Source organism: Ciconia boyciana, chromosome 1 (assembly GCF_034638445.1).
Source record: "Ciconia boyciana chromosome 1, ASM3463844v1, whole genome shotgun sequence".
Lineage (NCBI taxonomy): Eukaryota > Metazoa > Chordata > Aves > Ciconiiformes > Ciconiidae > Ciconia > Ciconia boyciana.
Window position 1 is genome coordinate 208,937,992 of NC_132934.1, and position 21,568 is coordinate 208,959,559.

General features: G+C 43.0%; 1 protein-coding gene across 1 annotated transcript in view; it reads right to left on the bottom strand.

Annotated features, from left to right (window-relative positions):
• MTNR1B (melatonin receptor 1B) overlaps positions 1–14,276 on the bottom strand; it is a 32,374-nt gene extending 18,098 nt beyond the window's left edge. The window contains exon 1 of the mRNA XM_072855095.1: positions 14,066–14,276. Within this exon, the coding sequence (XP_072711196.1) occupies positions 14,066–14,276 (211 nt within the window). The remainder of the gene's footprint in view (positions 1–14,065) is intronic.
• Positions 14,277–21,568: the final 7,292 nt, after the last annotated feature.

The window sequence follows — 21,568 nt, forward strand, 5'->3', positions numbered from 1 at the left end:
CAGTCATTCATCCAGTTTTCAATCTAATCTACCTCACTGTCCACTTATCTAACCCCTACTTTGTCAGCTAGCCTATAAGGATGTTACGGGAGACAGTGTCAAAAGCTTTACTAAAGTCAAGGTAAACAACATCCAGTGCTCTCCCCTCATCCACCAAGCTAATCACGTCATTGTAGAAGGCTATCAGGTTGGTTAAGCATGATTTTCCATTTGTAAACCCGTGCTGATTACTACCAATCACTTTCTTGTCCTTCGTGTTTTTGGAAATGGTTTCCAGGATTAGTTACTCCATCAACTATTCTTTACCTTATTAATGAATCAGAAGTGGTACCTTCTTATAGAATCCTGCAATTTTATTGACTGCTTGTCTTCCAACCATTAATTAAGTGTTGTGGTTTAGCTTCAGTTGGCAACTAAGCACCACACAGCTGCTCGCTCACCCTCCCCCCCCACCCCGGTGGGATGGGGGAGAGAATCGGAAGAGCAAAAGTAAGAAAACTCGTGGGTTGAGATAAGAACAGTTTAATAACTGGGAAAAAGAGGGGGGAAAAAATATATATAATAATACATTGTAATGAAAAGGAAAACAACAAAAGAGAGAGAGAGGAACAAAACCTGGAGCGGGGGGGAAGAAGCGATGCAACCACTCACCACCCACTGACCAATGCCCAGCCCGTCCCCGAACAGCGATCGCTGCCCCCTGGCCAACTCCTCCCAGCTTGTATACTGAGCATGAGGCCATATGGTATGGAATAGCCCTTGGGCCCGTTTGGATCAACTATCTTGGCTCTGTCCCCTCCCAGCTTCTTGTGCACCTGGCAGAGCACGGGAAGCTGAAACGTCCTTGACCAGTGTAAACATTACTTAGCAACAACTAAAACATCAGTGTGTTATCAACATTATTGTCATCCTAAATCCAAAACACAGCACTATACCAGCTACTAGGAAGAAAAATAACTCTATCCCAGATGAAACTAGGACATAAAGTCAAACTTTTCTTAGGTTATGATATAATTAATCTAAAAAGCAATAGCTGAGAATGAGACACTAATTGGAAACATCACATATTCTCATAAGCTGAGGCTACCCACAGGCCTGTAATCCTGTCTTGAAAATAAATTATACATTAAATTTCTGGAAGTGTTGTGGAAGGCATTTCAACTCTTCAAATAAGTTATTTTGGCCTCAGTGGTACTGGCAATGTTTGGGGGTAAAAGAAGTAATATATAGCTGCATCTCTTATGGTTTCCAAAGTATTTATCTCTCAGTCTTTTGCAGATGATTTTTATTTACATTTCATGAATGAAGCACAGGGGATCTGAAAGAGCATAGCATTTTACTCAGAACAGAATGCATGATCAGCTTGGATGGAGCTTTGAATAGTATAGTTAGCTGGTTTAGTGTAGTTACCAGTTAGTTACCTGGTTAGTTACCTTGTTTAGTGTAGCTACCAGTGAAGTTACCAGTTTTATCTGGTAGTTAGCTACATAGTGTAGTTAGCTGGTTCCTGTAGGAAAGCTTTGGGAAAGATCATCTATTTGCTTCAAAATGTACACAAGTATTCCTTGTGTAAAGTGATTCACATCTGCTTTTTGTGAATTCTAACTCTGTAGATAATGGAATTAAGCAATTTTGCACATAGGTGTAAAGTGGGGGCTGTTTCTGAACAGCTTGATGCCCAATAAGATCTTTGGCTTGTGAACACTTTGGGAAATCTGTTATTTTCATTTCCTGCTTATGTAGAAGTAATGGCATGCTGACTCTTTCTGCGTATCTCTGTATTCAGTACAGTGGGTAACACCCAACATTGTTAATAGCTCTTGGATACATGAAGGATGCAGTCCTTAAGCCTGAACTCAGAATTGTTAACAGCCTCAATGAATGAGGCTAAAAATGCCCTCATCAACAAGTGGCTTCACTTCACAACAGTACAGTAGCAGTTGCTGTGTAGTTTACTACATCAGAACGGTTTTGCTGAGGTGCTTATAAGAAAATAGAGGAATTAACTTTTACCTGAGAGGCTAAAAAGGATGGCTCTCTATTTTTAAAGGAAAACATGTAAGAAAGTACAAAGGTGTGTTAAAGTTGCATGCTGTCTTGAGTTTGCAGACCAGAAGGTTTGTTTGAGTGAAGATGGAAATTCCAGCTAAGGTGTTGTGTGAAACATTTCCTCTGTAACAATCCGAAGATTACACCTTGTGCATTCCAGTGAGAAATGCTTGATTTCAAATGAGTTTGCTGGAATGCTCAGTCTCTTGAATATAGATTCCCAAGAGTCTTAAGAACCATAAGTTGTAGTTCACAGAAAGGAGGGATGGGATAGCTCCCAGTTGGCACGTAGTGACTACACCACCTGCATGTCTTTACTTGTCTTGAAGTGAAGCAGCATGTTTTAACATAACATCCTTTTACTTGCCATAAGAAAAGCTGAATAGAGTTGTCTACTTCTAAGAACATCTTTAAAAAGCCCTAAAGACTACAACGTTGATGAACTTCATCATGGGCAGGATCGGCACAGCATGAGTAGCTTGAATAGACACTTTTTAAAAAAAAAATTATGCAGATAATATTCGGCAAGTAGATTATTTTTACTTGAATGAAAAGTAGGAAATAAAAATACCTAGACTGATTAGATTACACATATTCATAGGTGATAGCCATCTGACATAGGGTCCTTTTCCCTATTTGAACTCAAATGAAATGCTGTGTATACTGAGGTAATTGGAAAAATTGCACTGGCTTTAGTATGAGAGGACACTGAGAATTTCAGGCAGGATTTGAGCAAATCTTAGAGACATGAGGATGTCCTTTATAGGTCCCTGTCTTTTTTGCAGTGATATATTTTACAATTCGATGCTAGCTCTGATCTTACAATTAGTTAACATAATTATATTTACAAGGCTGATGTATTAAGCAGATATTTTTCCTGTTAATCAGACTGCTAGTTCCAGTAGCTATATGTGGTATTTTCTGACAACAATTGTTGCCCTCATTGTGCAAATATGGCAATCTAAACCAACAGATGAACACATGCTGTCCTATAGCAGAAAGATGATAATGTTTGTGGAAGTGTCATGTAATATTATCATAATCTTCATACAGCTATTTAAACATTGAAAATGAGCCAAGTCCATAAAAAGCAGCTGAAAAAATTAGTAACTTTGTGAGAAGGGTTATGTTTTTTCTTCAGACATAATTTAAGCAGCATTTATAAAAGTGTGATCAAATATCTCTATAATTAATAACTAATTGAAAAGAATCCCAGCAATCAAGATCCTAGGCTGTTGTTATCCGTTGTCATGTCAAGACATAACTGTTCCATATGCAGCTGTGGGAATGTATGGAAAAGCAATGTCAGGAAATCATTGAGTCTGTGATATAGCTCAGTCCTTATCAGTATTGAGACCAAAAGTAAACCAGAAGATTCCAAAGCAGCTACTGGTGTTAAGGAGGACAATGGAGTTGCACCCACAGTGATTTAGACATATTTCAGTTAGCTTTTACTGGCATGAAATCTGTTTCATGCCTATATCAAGGTGGGAGTTTAAGAACTAGAACAACTGCTCAGATTGATTTTTAGGAAGATTAAAATTACCATAGCATTTCTTCCATTCTGCAAAGGAAAAAAAAATGTGTTGTTTTATCAGCTCAGGATAACATAGCTGTTTTCATATGTATTCTTGGGACCAAGGCAATGTACTTGACAGTCTACATCAAGGTACCAACATGTGTTTGTAAAGGATAACTTATAAGAAGCTAAAATCTGGAGCATATCTTCAGATTTTATCTGAAGATACCAGTACTCAGAATAGGACTGTATTGGAGTAGGAGTAAAATTTACCCTAGAGGCAGAGAATAGGTTATCATTGATTTAATGAGATGAATGTAGTCTCCTATAACATCCTCAATAGAATGGTTCAAGTCACCTGGTGAATTTATATCTGCTAAGAACAGTTGAAAAAATTAGTCTTTTAAAATGAGCTGTCCTGGCTCTCTGTGAGTAGATGTGGTCTCTTAGCTCTTTGGCTGATTGTGTCAAAGAGCACCATGAATGCTTGAATTGCTTCTGCTGGTCCATCCAAGAACAGAGCTTTACTGCAGAGAGGTCACGCCTCATGCAGTCAGTGAGTCTTGCAAAGGAAACTCCAGTCCAGAGTCCAGGAGATAGCTGTCAGCAAAGGGAGTGCTGCTAAGACACATTGGAGTTGCCATACTACCGCTGCCAAGAGGTCCTTCGAGTTACCTGTCTCTGAGGGTATGTTTGTGTTGGTTATTTCAGGGAGATGAAAGGAAACTTATTCATACTCCGAGTTGAAAAAAAAAAAGCTGTGTGAATGTGTTAGACTTGGACCTATGGAGAGCCTGGGTATGGTGTTGCAGGCAAAGCATCACACTAACATCATCCTTTGGTTTCCCTTTTGCTCAGAACATGGGTAGAGTGAGCTTGTGCAAAATGAAATTCACAATGTAAATATACCCTTAGATTCTTCCATTACAGGTTCAAGAACACCCTTATATTTCTCCAGTTCAACTAAATGCTTATCATTCTATTATTTCCTCTAAAGATAAGCACACCAATAGCTCCATTTACCAAATGGAACAGAACTTAGCTTTTTATTCTAAAATAAAAGTGTCTTGGAGCTGATCTTGGTGATATAATTCCTATTCGCTTATCAATAAACTGATCACTTCCTCTACAGGATAAAAGAAAATTATAATTTAGAGCTGTCATCCAATAAGGTATTGCCAGGTGCTTCAAAAGAGGATACAAAGTACCCTGTAGACGTAGAATAACCTACCTCAGATTACAATTTTACCCTAATCCTTAGTTGCTAGAATTTGGTTTACACCTGCCACTAATACATTCCATACTTTCTCTGATTTTTGGTAGCATTAGCCATTATGACTTCGAACACTCAAACTCTTCACAGAATAGCCAGTAGTTCTTTAAATTTACAAAATTCCTGACTTCCACAGTTTACTTAGAGTTTCAGAAGGTGACTTTCATTTTAGTATTCTCCATCTCCAGATTATGCTGAACATGTCCTTGGTCTTGTGTCATGATTCTCTAGATGATGAAAAAAAGATTATTCTAGTCCATTTTCTCTAAGGCTATCCATTTTTTTATATACAGTGTCACATAAAGCCGTCTCCTATTGCTTTTGAATAAAATGTTTCTCAGGATTCTCTGGGATGCAGACTGATACAGAAGTTATTTTTCTCCTTTATGATGTTTCTGTATTCCTAGATGCTTCTTTCAATCCCTTTACGCCAATAATTTCCTTACAACCTTTCGACTTCTGGAATATTTTAAAATTCTATATTCATTAGATTTCTTCTCAACTAAAACATTCTTAGGTCTCTGATTTTAACTTTTTCCAAATTTACTTGCAAGGTTTACTTCCTTTCGCTGAAGGATGCTTCCTTTGTTAAAGTACTTTTCCTAATTTGCAAATGAACAATACTGACTTTTCACTTTGCTCTTCCACTTTTGGAATAATTAACAAGTTAACAAAGTTTAAAGTTATTATTTTATAAATAACTTTGAAGATTTATTTTCTCAGCCAGTTACTGTTTGAACCAAGTCTCACAGAAAAGAGGATGGAGTTGGTGATGAACTTAGTCTGTTTCCTCTCCAAGAAGAGAATAGAAGTGTAATTAGAAGTATGAGATGAATCATGGGCACATGACAGAATAATTCTAGAAGTGATGTAGAAAGACTTGGAGTACTGATCATTTGGAGGTATTCTCTGAGAAGAGGTTTCATATCTTCATAGACAGACTTCACCTAAGCATATGGGATAGCAGCTTGCAATCCAAGCTGGCAGAATGAATAAGAAGAACTTGAAATTGAGAGATGGGAAGAGAGCCTGAGAAGGAATCGTATAGTTTCTCCATTTAACACCCAGGGCAGGGGGAATTTTGGCTTCAGGAAGGTGGTGGCAACAAACACAGAAAATAGGAGCTCAAAGACTGAGGAGTTCGACTGAAGTGGTAATAAGAAAAGCAGTACAGTTAGTAAAAGAATGCCAGGAACCCATGCAACAAAATAGAGGATCCAAAACCAGTGAGAAATTAAAATCAAACTTCATGGAAATAATTCTGTTAGAATGGAATTGCACCAGTGATCAGAGAAGAGAAATATTAACTGAAAGTTGTACAGTCTTCATAAAAGAAAAAAAAAAAGGTAAAAAAAAAAAAGAGAGAGGATGATATCCTGGTGAAAGCCAAAATTACACTGAGGAAGAGCTGTAAAGGCAATGTGCAGGAAAGGACACAGAAGCTTGCGGTAGGATGAGATCACGTCTGTTTTAGTAGGGAAATACTAATGGAAACAATTTAATGATGGGACACTGCAGCTCCTCATACGTAAAGGAGATAATAAACATACTAATAGCTGTTGCGTTCTGGACATACACTCAGTAGATTTCTTCAACACAGAGTCTATTTGCCAACAAAGCCCAGCCTTTGTTCTGATAAAGAACAAAGACATCCCTGAAGAGCTTGTCATAGAAAATAAGGTTGTACTCAAAGCAGATGAGATTATTTTGTTTAAATTAGATGGAAGAATAAACAAAGTAGACTTAAATAAGAAGGGGTTTTGCACATTTTGATAAATAAAAGAAGGTAATTAGGAAAGTGAAGTCAGCTGTATTGAGGAGCTTAGGGACTTGAATGCAGAGGAAGCTTGGCATTTCTTCATATTAAAGATACAAAAAAATTATCTGGAACTTGTATCCAAAAGAGGGAAAAAAATATAAGAAAAAGTTCCAGATCTAGCTGGAGGAAAAGTTGTCTCAGCAAGGATACCAGGGGCAAGAAATGAGGCTAGAAGGAACAGGAAATATGTCCACCAAAGAAAACTGCTAGGGAGAGCAAAAATGAATAAAATGGGAACTGGCAGAAACCTAAACTTAATTGGCTTTGCAAAGGCTTCTAAAACAAATAAAATGCCCTTTCACCACATTAACAAAAGGAAAAAGCAAAGAGGAGTTACTGGGGGAAGGGGAATCTGAAAATCAACTTAAAACAGCTGCTGGTCTGAAGAAACATTTTGCTACAGTTTTTATTAAGGACAATAATGGTGGGCTTGGGGACAAGACAGGCTGGCAGATGAGGAGTTACTGTATCTACAATAAAGCAAAAATGTCGAGATTGAATACACTTGATAGCAGGAATTTTTTAACATGTTATCTCAGATATGGTGTCATAGGTTCTGAAAGGACAGAGAGCTACGTGTGGGACCTGTAGAAAGGGGCCAAATGTGTTCTCTGGTCCTCACTGCCAGTAGGGAAGTGCTGATTTCTCTCAGGCTGTAGCACAGAGCTTGGCTCCTGAAGAGCAGTTTTGCCATGACTTGCCTGCACCTGTGGTGCTCCCACACTTTAGTACCCATTTCCTCCTCCCTTGCTATGGTGCTGGCACAACTGCTGTTTCTTTTCGCAGGAATGGTGCTAGTAATAAGTCAGAAAAACAATTTGGGAGTGATAAGAAAACTAAAACAGTGTTAGCCACCCCTGGAAGATCCATTTGTCTACCATAGAGTATGTGCTAACATAGCACTTGTATTTAAGGTGGTGAATCAACTGCAAAAGAAGAATGAATCAAGAAATCTTAGGGCTTCTTAATCTCATTTTAATTGTAGGCAAGGCTGCAGAAACAAGTTTGGAAGGAAAGGAAAATTAAAGATGCAGGTAAAGACAAACAGAATAAAATTCAATGTGAGCTTATACAAAGTGGCTGTACCAACTAATCTGATAATCTTTATTTAATAAAAGCTAGACTTCGACTTTCTGTACCTGGGAGATTGCTCTAAACTGATCTAGCCTTGGAAGCACGTATGCTAGGGTACCACACACAGTCTGTTGCTACCACTGCCTGGATGGTGATGAAAGAAAATTGTTGGACCAGAGGGAGGTAACCTACATTGAACTAATTTTGGTAAGAAGTATTATGTCAAAAAACACAAAGAGAACTAATGAAATTTTGCGATAATACAAAGCTGAGAGCCCACATTGTTACAGGGAAATGTCAAGATCTTTTTTTCTTTGAGGACTAAAAGAGCAGAAAGTGGATAGAGTATAATAGCATGAGGTATGAGGTCAGGTACTGAAGGAATAATAATTGTGTGGACTGAAAATACAGAAGAAAAAGAAGAGCTGCATTAGCAAGTGACTGCACCAAGAAGAGTCATCTATATGATGCTATTACCTAAAAGAAAAATGTGGCTCCAAGGCATATCAGGTCCATTCTATCCATCCAGGAAAGGACAGAACAGAATAGAATGTTAATATTATTTTCTTTATGCTATTGGTGGTACTTCACGTGCATTACTGTGAACAGTTCAATTTTCTCTTCTTCAGGAAAGATTAATTCAGCTGGGATAGGTGAACTAAAAGGCCTAAAACAATCAGGGAAATGAAGAGCCTGGTTAATTAGAGGAAACTGAAAGTGTTTGACTTGTTAACCATACAAAACCAAAGGTTGAGAGGTAAATACGTGTTTATTCCCATTAATATGGCACAAGAGTTCTCATCAGGTAGAGAAATGATCCATCCAAGTTAAATGACAATTACAGTTTTACCAATAAAAATATCCACTATAATTAGCAACTAACAAGCACAAGGTTCAAATAAAAAATGTTTGAACCATGGTATTATTATAAAGAGATAGAAGAGCTTTATTTTAAGTGTTAGGTTCAATGAACTTTTGTGAATGTTGAAGTCATATTCCTATGAATTTCTTAGTATTGGGCAGCTTCAAGGCTAGAGATCCTGAATGTGAGAGAGAATGTGAAGGCCAAACACACACAATCCCAGGGCTAAGAAGTCAGGAGTACAAAAGTTCTGCTAAGCATGGTCCTAGCTGAAACCATAAAGAGTGGGATCTCACCCTCTGCTCATCAAACTATATTCTTGTCAGCATCACTGGTGATATTAAAAGACAATTTCACCAACCAGTTTCAAGTCCCAGGAAGCGTATTGAATATTTCAGTTGTATTGGTATATTTTAACTTTTTTTTTATGTCAGTCTTATTTGGATCAATATGATCTCTTGGAGGACAGGTGGCGAGGAGGAGGAAAATGTGCAAATTTAAAAATAGAACTTGACAAGTTACGAGAAGATTACATGATGAATTCTGACTTCATATGTTGATTTCTTCTCACCTAAATGTAGGTGACTACACTGAGATAGTCCCTCTTCATTCTCTTTGTTTTTAGTGGAGCCGAATCATGTCATCCTAATGCAGATGTCAAAAATAAGTTAGATTAACTATGCCCTAAAAATGCTTATTGTTCTCCATAGATTATAAAGGGACCCCAAGGGAAGAAGTTCAGAAACAGATACCTCCACTGTAGTCTTCTAAGACATGAATTCCACCCCAGGAGAAAACTGTCCTCTATCCCAGTGGACGGAATAATAATTGGGGAGGAATAAAGGAAAGAGAACTGGTGTGGCCAAAGTGATGACAAGTAACTGAAAACAGCATAGAACAATGGAGAAAACATACCCTCAGCTATATTACAGAGATGTGGAGTGAAGGCTATGGAAAGGGAAATAGCATGGAAAAAGAGTACAAGACTTGGTTATATTGCTGAACATTTTTATTTAGTAGACAGGCAAGTATCAAAATGACAATTCTATGTGCAGAAATGTTTTATTTTGTATGGATGTATGTCTGAGAAGTATTGTCCATCTCTACAGCCAAACACACATTAGATAAAACTAAACATGCAAATACACCCATGTTCTTACAGGTAAAAGAAACAGGAATTTTGATTTAATTTGTGTTGCAACAGCACCTTGCAATTCAAATTGAAATCAGGGTCTCATAGTGCTGTGTTAGCTGTTATATATAGAAAGGAAAATAGTGGAGACAGTGAAGAAGGTTGACACAATGCACTAAAAATATAACTTTCTGCTAATGTATTCTTTGGCAGTGCACCAAGGTTAATATTAGGCCTTCTGCCGAAAGTCAAAGGGTCCCAAGTCCTCACTACTCTTTGAAATTATATTGAGTTAATGTGCCTAATTCTCACCTCTCGCTGATTTTATGCTGGTTTTAAGGCCAATGAAATAAAAATGGTTTGCTTTATCTCCCTCCTGTGGGAGATGCCTTGCCAGTTCTCACCTTCTGAAGTGCTTCCTACTGCATTCTTACCCCAGCTCATAATGTTATGGTTATAGCTATGGCTATAGAAATGTATCCTGAAATTCTTAAAAGCATGTAGTGGTTTTGATTGACTTGATGCACCTTCAGGATACTTGACCATCCAGCAGTGGTTGTTCAGCACATGTAAACTTTAGCACTTCAAAAGTTTAGCACTTTAAAAGCTGCCTTCAACTGGGCATACTTAATTGAAGACACGCAAAATCAATAGTTGCTTTTGAAAATTTGGAACACATTTGATATTTCAAATAGAAAGACAGGCTAATTTATTTTATTATTCTCATATACAAAGTTTTATTTAATTTTGTAGTGTGTTGGACAAAATTACTACCTTCCCAAATTAGAAATGACGAAAGCATTAATTTCTGTAAATTTAATCACTTTTAGAGATCAGAAGTTGCTCAGCCTCTCCCAGAAAGACTGGGTGCAGTTATGTAAGAAGACAGGCATGTTGATTCATACCAATTATGCTATGCATTACTTGGAAGAGCCTTCACAAATTTTCCCCTCCTCCTTCAAAAACAAATCTAAATGTGGGGAAGAGGCTTCTATATGCTATGAAACAATCCTTCTGTTGTAAGGCTGGCAAAATTCCCACTGTTTAAGGAGTGAATAAGCAATCTCTAAAAGTACCAGTCCTACCCATTCTCCATTTCTCTCCTGCTGAGCATAATACTTACCAACATAAAGGCTAATGGGTCATTTTATTTCACTCCATTCTTGTGCCTCATATAACAACATTAAAATAAATTTGCTTTTGATCACACTTTAAGGGAGAGTGATGCATAATTACATTGTTTGCAATTATCAGATTTATCTGTAAAGCCTAGGTCAGAATAGTGTTGATAAATCCTGGAAATATGCTAAAGCCTTGTTTTGCTTTCTGAAGGGAAGATTACTATTTGTACTAGAGAAGTGGGCAGAGCTGCTTAATTTATTCCTCATACACCTGTGGCTTATTTGAAGTCCCAAACTCTCATCCCTATCCAAGAAAATCTCTCATTAGCTTCTTCAAAGAGAATTGAGTGTTCATAGTGCTATAGCTCTTCCTTTTTTCTTTGGTCACCTGGATGCCCTGTCTCTTGTCACAACCATTCCACTAGCTTCATCTCTCTCTGACATCCCTTATTACAAGTCTAACGCCTTTCATGCCGTTTTTCCTCACCGTTTCACTTTCTACCACATCCGCTCCCCTTGTGAGTATGAACATGTTGTTTCTGATTTGCTCAGAAAGGAAAACCTGTAAGTCCACTTGCTTGTCCATCTTGTTTCCTTGTCAGACGCTAAGGGCTCCCAAGCACTGCCTTAGCTCTCCACCACCTCCCCATTCCCTCCATCACTCCACCCACATCACTTTGCAGTCCTCTTCCACTCTGCTCCCTCCTTAATAAATTTTCTCTGAAAAGACCTCTGTGGACATTTACCAAACTATCCTCTTTCAGCTTCATCCCCAAGGGCCATCTTTCCCTGATGGAAAACTAAGAACTGGCAATTTAAAAGGTATAGGACAAGAGGAAACTGCCTCAAGTTGCGCATGGGGAGGTTTAGATTGGATATTAGGAAAAATCTCTTCACCGAAAGGGTTGTCAAGCATGGGAACAGGCTGCCCAGGGAAGTGGTGGAGTCACTGTCCCTGGAGGTATTTAAAAGATGTGTAGATGTGGTGCTTAGGGACATGGTTTAGTGGTGGACTTGGCAGTGCTAGGTTAATGGTTGGACTTGATGATCTTAAAGGTCTTTTCCAGCCTAAATGATTCTATGATTCTATGATTTAACTTTATGAAGATGACGCAGAAGGAACTCCCTGCTGTTCTTCATGGTACTTATCAAAGATGAAGAGATCCTTGGGACAGGGTCAGTGACATCACATTAAGGATGATCCTAGAAGGAGATCAATTAGTAGGTATTTGAATTAGATAAGAAGACCACGTCTTATTTCAACAGTCTTAGGACGCCACAGAGCACTTCGATCAGGATCTTGAAACGTACTCTTCCAGGCACCACTCTCTTCCAGTCCGAACCCTCTCCTCTGCTGCCGTTCGAAACGGCTCAGAAGAGAGCCCCTCTCCTGCTCCCCCCTCGGCCGGGGTTTGACGCCTCGGGCCGGCCGCGCTCTCCAGCGAGAGCCTGTTCGCGGGGCGCTCGCCTCCCCGGAGCCCAGGCGCGAATCCCCGCGGGAACGCGCCTTTCCCCGGCGCCGAGGGGCCGGGAGGGCGCCGGTGGCTCACGGGGGCTCCCTGCCCCGCCGCGGCCGTGCGCCCAGCTCCGCTCGGCTCAGCCGGCCCGGCGCTGCTCGGCCACCGCGGCCCCGGCTCAGGGAACGGAGGGCTCCCGCTCCCGGCGCTGCGGGCTACCGGGGGGTGCCACCTTCCCCGGCTCGGCACCGGCTAAGGCTTCACCGACCTCGGCACGGCTCTGCTACTCTCAGCAGCGGCTTGGCTCCCTTGAATGTACAGCCCAAGTACACGCCAAAGGACCGCGCCCGGTGCCCCGAGCAGCTCCCTCCCTGTTTCTTCCCTTGCTCGCCCAAACCACGCTTTCAGACGTCCTCACGTTTGGCGCTGCTCCGTGGGGTGTGATTGCTCAGCCCCACGTAAAGGGGGGCATCCCCCGTATGCAGTTAGACGTGTAATGATTAGGGAGAGGAAGTCTCATCCCTCTACAAACTGCTTCTGTTCCGAAGCATCATTTAATGTAAGGGCGAATGAGTACCTATTAGCTCCAGCATAATAAGTACCTATTAGTACTAGTTAGCTCCATTTCCAGGAGCTCTGGTCACTACACGTGAAACACCATAGCGCTCGGGCAGCGACACCCGTTAAAAAAACCCCGCAAACAAACAAACACCGCCCGGGAGAAGCAGGTCAGCAGTTCTCCCTCCTGCCCCGCTGCCTCTTGGGTGTGAAGCTGGACCGATGTGATACAGAGCGCGGTGGCTCCGAGAGCACAGGGCATGCTGTGCACCTGACTTGCTTCAGCCCTCGGCAAAGTTTTGTTACCCCGACCTGCGAGCGCATGGCAAAAGGATGGCATTCCAGACCCGAAGAAGCGATCAGTCTGGGGAACTGCACCACTTATGAGAATTTTAGTAGATACACCACTATTTCGGGGGTAGCACCTTATACTGCACCAATACCCTAACTACAGAGTTTTGTAGTCTGAGACACGTGTAAGTAGCCCAGCAAAGATGAGAAGAGAAAGCGAGTGAGTTTAGCAAATAAAACACGCAGAGCCACATTTGAGCACACACGAAGAAAAACTATAGACATGATTCAAGAAAAACACCCCATTTTATTTGCTGCTTTCTGGTTGAAGGATATTCAGTGAGGAGACAAGAGGAAAGACGATTTCATGAAAGATTATCGTGAACTCCGATGAAGACTCCGGAGCGTGGGCTGAGCCGCTTTCCCACACATGCACAGCACCTCATCTTCAGAAGTACTCTTGAGCAAGTTTTAAAGTTCCTTCTTTCTTCCTCCGACCGTTTGGGCAACGCTCTCTGCCGCCGGTATTTTAATCGGATAGCACCGATTCCCCTCATCACTAGCTCCATAGAGACTACACAATGCCTCATTAAGAGCCACTTAATGACCCGCATTCCCCTCTTAAGGGCTAGGGCAGGACAGAGCACAGGCTAAGGGGAGCGCAGGGGCAGCGTGCTAGGCAGGACTGCCACAGGACTGAGCGGCTGGGGGTCCCTGCACACACTGCAGGGCAAGCACGGATAGAGGGGGACTCTTTGGTCCCCCGCCTTTAGCAGGCGGCCCGCCCGGACCCCCCACGCAGGCTGGCCTCCTCAGGGCAGCTCGAAGCGGGACCGGGGTGCCCGTGGGGCTCTGGGCGCTCGTTGCCACCTGCCGCCGCCGGGGCGGGTGCCGGGGCTCGAGCCCTTACCTGAGTTCCTGAGCTTGCGGTTCTTGAAGACGGAGACGATGACCAGCAGGTTGCCCAAGATGTCCACCACGGTGGTGAAGATCAGCACGCTGGAGAGCACCGTCACCACCCAGGCGGGCCGCGGGGCACCCGCCGCCTCCCGCTCCGCCAGGCCGAAGTGGCCTCGCCCGCCCGGGTCGCAGCAGTTCCTCAGGGAGCCATTCTCCAGCATCGCTGATACCCAGTCCCAGTCCCAGTCCCAGTCCCAGTCCCAGTCCCAGTCCCAGTCCCAGTCCCCTGCGCTCCGGCCGCTGCCCCAGCACCGGCGCGGCGACCCCGCTGACTGGCCGGCCGGGAGGCCGGGAAGGCTTTTAACGGCCGCGCCGGGCGCGCCGCGGAGCTGCGGGGCGGGGCTAGCGCCCCCCCGAGGCGGTACGGGAAAGCCCGGGGGCGGGCACTTCGCCTGGGCCCCGCCCCCGGCCCCGCCCCGCCCCGCGCGCGGCGGCGATAAGGGCTGGGGGCGGGGGCGGCGGCCCTCGGCGCGGTGCGGGGATCCCCGGCGGGCGGGAGGGCGGGAGGCAGCCTCTCGGTGCTGAGGGGCGGGAGGCGGCGGCGGCAGAGCAGGGAGGTGCCGGGGCGGGGACAGCGCCCACGGGCAGCGGGGGGGGCCGTGCTCGGTCATCCCCGGTGACGGCTTGCGTGGCTGGAGAGCCCGGGGGAGCCGGCGAAGGGCCGGGCGGCGGCGCCCGGCGGCGAAGCCCCTCTCCCTCAGCGCCTCTCCCCGCAGCAGCCCTGGCCCCGCCTGGCTGCAGGCGGCTTCCCGCCGCCGGGATCAGCGCAAACCTCCGCCTTCCGCGGCGGGGAAACGTGTTTATTTCTGAGGCTCGGTCCGGTGTGTTCCCGGCAGTGCAAGGCCGGGAAATCCCCTTCCTCTCACCGCCTCCAGATGCTCGGTGCGCCCAGACGGGTTTTTCTCATGCATTCCTTCCTTGAGTCTGGGCTACAGATCTGAAGAAGTTTTACACTTACCTTGCTGTGGCCTTGTGCTTCGCGTTCGAACAAAACAGTCTGTAGTCTGTCACGTCAGGCTGTGGTGGTTTAACCCCAGCCGGCAGCTAAGCCCCACACAGCCGCTCGCTCACTCCTCCCCAGTGGGATGGGGGAGAGAATTGGAAGGGTAAAAGTGAGAAAACTCGTGGGTTGAGATAAAGACAGTTTAACAGGTAAAGCAAAAGCCGTGCACGCAAGCAAAGCAAAAGAAGGAATTCGTTCACTCCTTCCCATGGGCAGGCAGGTGTTCAGCCATCTCCAGGACAGCAGGGCTCCATCACGCGTAACGGTGACTTGGGAAGACAAACGCCATCACTCCAAACGTCCACTCCTTCCTTCTTCTTCCCCCAGCTTTCTATGCTGAGCATGACACCATATGGTATGGAATGTCCCTTTGGCCAGTTGGGGTCAGCTGTCCCAGCTGTGTCCCCTCCCAACTCCTTGTGCCCCCCCAGCCTACTCGCTGGTGGGGTGGGGTGAGAAGCAGCAAAGGCCTTGACCCTGTGTCAGCACTGCTCAGCAGTAACGAAAACATCCTTGTATTATCAACACTGTTTCCAGCACAAATCCAAAGCATAGCCCCATACTAGCTACTATGAAGAAAATTAACTCTATCCCAGCCAAACTAGCACATTCTTCACCCCTTATTCCATACTGTTTACGTCATGCTCAGGTCTCATACTATCCAATACGTTCTCATTACCCACCACCACCCTTCCCATCCTTTGATATAATACACAGATACCATTCCCTTAGTCTATGGACCAGCCCTGTGAAATGTCTGTAAAATGTCCACAAATGTCCACAAAATGTCCACTGAGTTCATTTAGTCCATGACTTTGGGCTCCATCTCTTATGGTGGTCACTCAGGACAGGAGAGGTGGTGTGTTGTGTGGAGTTACTGGGCACCAAAGCCAGCTCAGGTCGGGTCACTGCTGCTCTTGCACTGCTTCTTGTAAGGCTTGTCCTCTGTTGGTTCAGGTGGTTCCTGCTATAGTAATTCCCATAACATGCAACTCAAATCCCAGGATAAAACTATTTAAAGGTATTTCCATTACAATCTCCACCCCTGGTCCCTTTGGGCCAGTTCACAGGGTTTAAGATTTTAACGAACTCCCTCCCCTTGCCCCTGCTCCAACTTGGACTTATCCACAGACTGCAGTCCCGTAGGGGTGTACCTGCTCCAAGTGGAGCCTTATCTATGAGCCACAGTCTCTCCAGGGGTATACCTGCTGCGGCATAGACTTATCCATGCCACAGTTGCTTTGAGGTGCACCTGTTCCAGCACGGCCTTCTCCATGGGCCTCAATGCCTTCAGAGGTATACCTGCTGCGGCACAGATATAACCATGGCCACAGACATTTCAAGATATACCTGCTCTGGCATGGGCGTATCCACGGCCACAGAGGCTTCGGGTTGTCCTGCTCCCACGTGGACTCATCCACAGGTCACAGTCCCTTCGACTCGAGTTCACACCGGAGTTCCAGCCTGTCCAGTGCAGCAGCACAGAAACAGCAGCGATGCCCTGGCCATCTGCCAGCCCAGGCGCATGGCCATTGCTGTTATCAGAATGTTCCCAGGCACAGCACAGTAAGGTGATCAGCAGTACAGCAGCACGGCAAGCAGTGAAAGCAAAAAGCAGCCACTAACGAGCCCTAGACTCTAATATACAGTAAGGCAAGCAAGCCTATGGCAAGCACAGGAGCCTGTCAATTATTAGCTAAACAGCAATAGCAGCTATAAATTCAATCTAGCACATTCCAATCAAATCTGTTGTTATCTTGTACCCTTCGAGCCCCACGTTGGGTGCCAAAAAGGACTATCGTGGTTTAACCCCAGCTGGCAACTAAGCCCCACACAGCCACTTGCTCACTCCCCCACAGTGGGATGGGGGAGAGAATCAGAAGGGTAAAAGTGAGAAAACTTGTGGGTTGAGATAAAGACCGTTTAATAGGTAAAGCAAAAGCCGCACATGCAAGCAGAGCAAAACAAGGAATTCATTCACTCCTTCCCATGGGCAGGCAGGTGTTCAGCCATCTCCAGGAAAGCAGGGCTCCATCACGTGTAACAGTTACTTGGGAAGGCAAATGCCATCACTCTGAGCATGAGCATGACGCCATATGGTGTGGAATAGCCCTTTGGTCAGTTGGGGTCAGCTGTTCCAGCTGTGTCCCCTCCCAACTCCTTGTGCACCCCCAGCCTACTCGCTGGTGGGGTGGGGTGAGGAGCAGCAAAGGCCTTGACTCTGTGTAAGCACTGCTCAGCAATAATGAAAACGTCCTTGTATTATCAACACTGTTTTCAGCACAAATCCAAAACATAGCCCCAGATTAGGTACTATGAAGAAAATTAACTCTATCCCAGCCAAAACCAGCACATAGATCAAAACTAAGGACGATGCCTGTAGGGAGATAACTGCAAAAGTCACGGACAGGACATGCTCCAAACCAATGTCAACTTTGGAAAATGTGTGCATTTCAGAGGTTATTCCTTTCAAGCAGCAGGAGTAGACAGCAGGGCATTGATGGACTTCATTCTGAAATTGTTTGAAACATATAGCTTCATTTGGGATCCCAAAGTGACAGATGCCATATGCTCATTTGCATTAAATAAATAAGATGCATGCAACAAAGGAGGGCAGACCCTGCTTGTCTCCGTGCCTGGCTTCCAGCATGGCTGGCACAGTTACCAGGTGCCACTGACAGTGTATCAGTGGGTTCCCATACCATGTGCTGACAATTAGGGCTGCTCACAGCAGACATAACTCGGACGGGTTTTGCGTCCTACTTTGCATTGTTTTCAGGCCAACCAGGCCACACTGGATCATTGTCCTGCTTCCAGGTTTCGCCCCACTTTTGAGAATGATGCAGGAGCTACTCCTGCAGAAGTGGTTACTGTGTAGCTGTATTCTTCCTCTTTGTGTCTGCTCAGTGCAGAGGAAGGTATGCCCCATAGTTTTTCAAGAATTAGATCTTGAGATAGCCTGCCTTGCTGAGTTAATTTGGAAAAACAGGGCAAGTTTCTGTCCTTTCTAATAGCGAACAATTTTTTATGGCACATCGCTTCTTTGAGACTTACCTCTACACAAATGTGCACTGGTGTAATCAAAATACTACAAATTATTGTGTGGACTTCTTTTTCCAAATTAGAAATAGTTTATTGTTGTTCAATTTAAATGTATTCCTAATCAATTTTAGATACACTAAAATAGTCCTGGTTGGAACAAACATAAAAGTGTACATGTGGATTTTTGCACCAGTCTTATTTACACTGATTTAAAAAAAATCATACCTCAGATGCTTTCTGTTTAATGTAGGCAATATGTAAGGCATCATGATCCTTTTCAAACTACAGATGGAGTTATCATGGCTTCATGGCTTGAACCAAAGAAGGACTGTCTTCTGAGAATTATCACTCCTGAATAGTTATTTTGCAGTTCTGCCGTAAGAAAGTAATGATTACACACTTGACAGAACAGGTTCGTTCTTGATGGAAGCAAAATTTTACCTGATTTTTCTTTTTCTTTCTCCAGAAGTTTAAAAGGAAGTTTACCCAAGGAAGTGCCTATTTTCTGTATTCATCAGTGCAAAGAAGGATTTTTCTCCAGTGAAGAATAATCTACCTTTAAGAAGAGCTTTTGCGTTACAGTGTCTCCCTTTATCTACCTCTGTTCCAATTTCCTCTTTCAGAAAGCTGGTATCCTCACTGCCCGTTATCGATGTACTACTCTAGTCTTATCGACTTATTATGGAAAACTTACAGATATTATCATTTATTTTCATGCCTCGGGCTCTTTCTGGGCATCTTTCCAGAGTCTGTATAAGTGCTTTTGGGAGAAATGTACCATTTTGTTGTCTGTTATTCCTACAGGATTTATCTTTAACTGTTTGTCAAAAGCTTAAACCGTCCCTGAGCATAAATGTGACTTTTCAAGATAGGCTTTGCTCCTGGCATTCTCCAGGTTTGCAGTTCGTCCACACAAGAGGAATGCTATGTATTTTCCCTGCCACACACAATTGTTATGTATCGTCACTCATTTTGTTTTATAGCTCCCAAAAGTGTGCCAAGTGATTTAGAGAAAAATGAGAAAGCTTTGGCCTGAACTTGGCCTGAACTATGAGCCTGCTACAAAATGTGAAATAAAATAAGTGTTGTTGGCTATGTAACAACAGTCTGTCTTTTGTGACTGCACTGGCATTTGACAGTAGGAAAACAAGTATGTAGGAATCAAAATGGTAGCCTATCTGCCTCAGCAACCTGTAAAGAGCAGGTTCTTCATCTGATCTGAATTCCCACTCTCTTCATTTATATCAGTAACATAGGTCTGAATTATTATTTAGAGTTATCTATAAAAGGATAAGTTATGAATGTTAATCATATTTGCTGTTTAAAATGATTGATTAAGCTTTGTTAAATGATCTATGGATGTTCTTACTCAGCTTTTTAGTAGCCTTATTTCAAATTAACTGAATTCTCTTTGAAAGTGAAATGCGTGTTTAAGCCTATTGATTGTTATTGTTAATATGAAATAACTCATTGTTGCAGAAAGCACTCCATCTCAAAGAAACGGGTGTATTTGTCACAGCTGGATTTTTAAGACCTTTTTATTTTTAAGTTTTGGGAAATTTTCTTCTAATTCTATGTCTAGGAAAAGTAACTGTTCTGTGATTCTTTTTGAAAGCAATCTAAGTTTTCTAAGGCAATCTATATTTGTGTTGCAGGATACGACCAGGAATTGCCTGGATGGTGGAACAATCAAATATTCTATGCATCGCTCTGCTGCCGGAGGCTGTACTCTCGTTTGTCTTTTTTTTTTTTTTTTTTTCATTCTGAAGACAAGTGGCTGCTTCCTAGAGATGCGTTCATGCACTTTGTTTTCTGTGTTTTGTTGATTCGATTTTCTGAAGGGACTTAGCTTTAATTGGTCACAGAAGTCAAAACTCTTCATAAGCATGAATGAAATTTCAGGACAGAGGTTCCTATTGGTGAAATCTCTTGAATTTGGGGTATTCCAGTAGAACAAAAGAAGAAATTATGTCTCTTCTATGTTTGTTATGTCAGCACAAATTTCTACAAGAAGCACGCATTTCTACAAGACCAAAAGGCACTTAGAGGCAAAATACAGAGTCTCCAAATAACGTTGCTACTTTTAACTGTCTCAGTTTGAGTTGACTGTTTTCACAGTGTACACCATGGCAGAGACTGGAGTTTGGACTTCTATACCTCTTCAATTTCTATCCAGGTCTGACTTTTTAAAATAGTTCTCTATATATTTTTGAGTCATCTCGAGCCCAAGTACCATTGTTTAAATGAAAGCCCGTTTGCCTGTCCACTGCTGTCACAAGCCTGTACAGAAAAGTTGTATCTCGCTTAATAAAGAAGAGTCTATCTTCTCTGCAGAAACAGAAGATCCACTTACTAACATTTTCCAGTCTGAGTTTCATCTTTTTCCTGTGCAATGTTAATATTTTTTAGGTAGAAATCAAAGGCTTAGGGGGGGAAGGGTTATTTTGTTGTTCATAATTTTCCAGCCCCTTTCTCCTGCTGGAAATTGGCCACAAAATGAGATCTGTCATCTAATTCTCAGTGACATATTAGTATTTTAGTCATATTGAATTTCCGTGGCACACAAGAGGATCCTATTGCTGCAAACTGTCAATAAAAAGAGTCACTTGGTTTTGAAACTTTAATCTAAATAGATTGGGCAAAACAGAGATGGGGAGTGGGAAGGGATTTAGGTTGGGTACATCTCAACCTAAGAGAGAGATACCTGCTTCCAAAGGACAGTGTACTTTTGTTATACTGTCGTCATTGGGTAGGTGTTGAAGATAGGTGGAACAGATAACCTTGTGGACGTCTTTCTGCCAAAACTGAAGAGGAGCTTTGATGACTAGCTTAGACCAGATACTTCAGTGTTAGGTGATTAAAGGTGACTCTTGCTTGCTGAAGATTACTCCAAGGAGTCATAGCAGGGCTAAAACTAAACCTCAATCTCCTGATTCGGATTCAGTGTCAATATTTCAAAGCTGTCCTATCTCTAAACATGACCACCTATTCCACCTTCCCTATTCTTTAGTGTAAGTAGACATAAATATATATAAAATATTTATATATACTTTCTATACTATATATATATATATACAAACACACTATCTGTGTATACTTGTATACAGCCTACTGTTGCTATTCCACTCCTGGGACTGTTCTGCCAATTTGTGTCTTGGTCTTCTAACATGTAAGCGCTAGGCTGGAATGGAAGAAACTGATTTTCATTCATGACCCAAACTTAATATTTGAACTTACATTTTTCAGGGGTGAAAGGCTAATTCCATAATCCCCCATAACCCTTTGACTAATCCTTTTTAAGATGGAAAACAGAGCCAGAAGAAAATAATTGGTTTATATTATTAAAGGGAGCTACCACAATCCCTTGTTCATGTAACATTCAGGTGCTGTTATCTCTGTCCTTCAGCT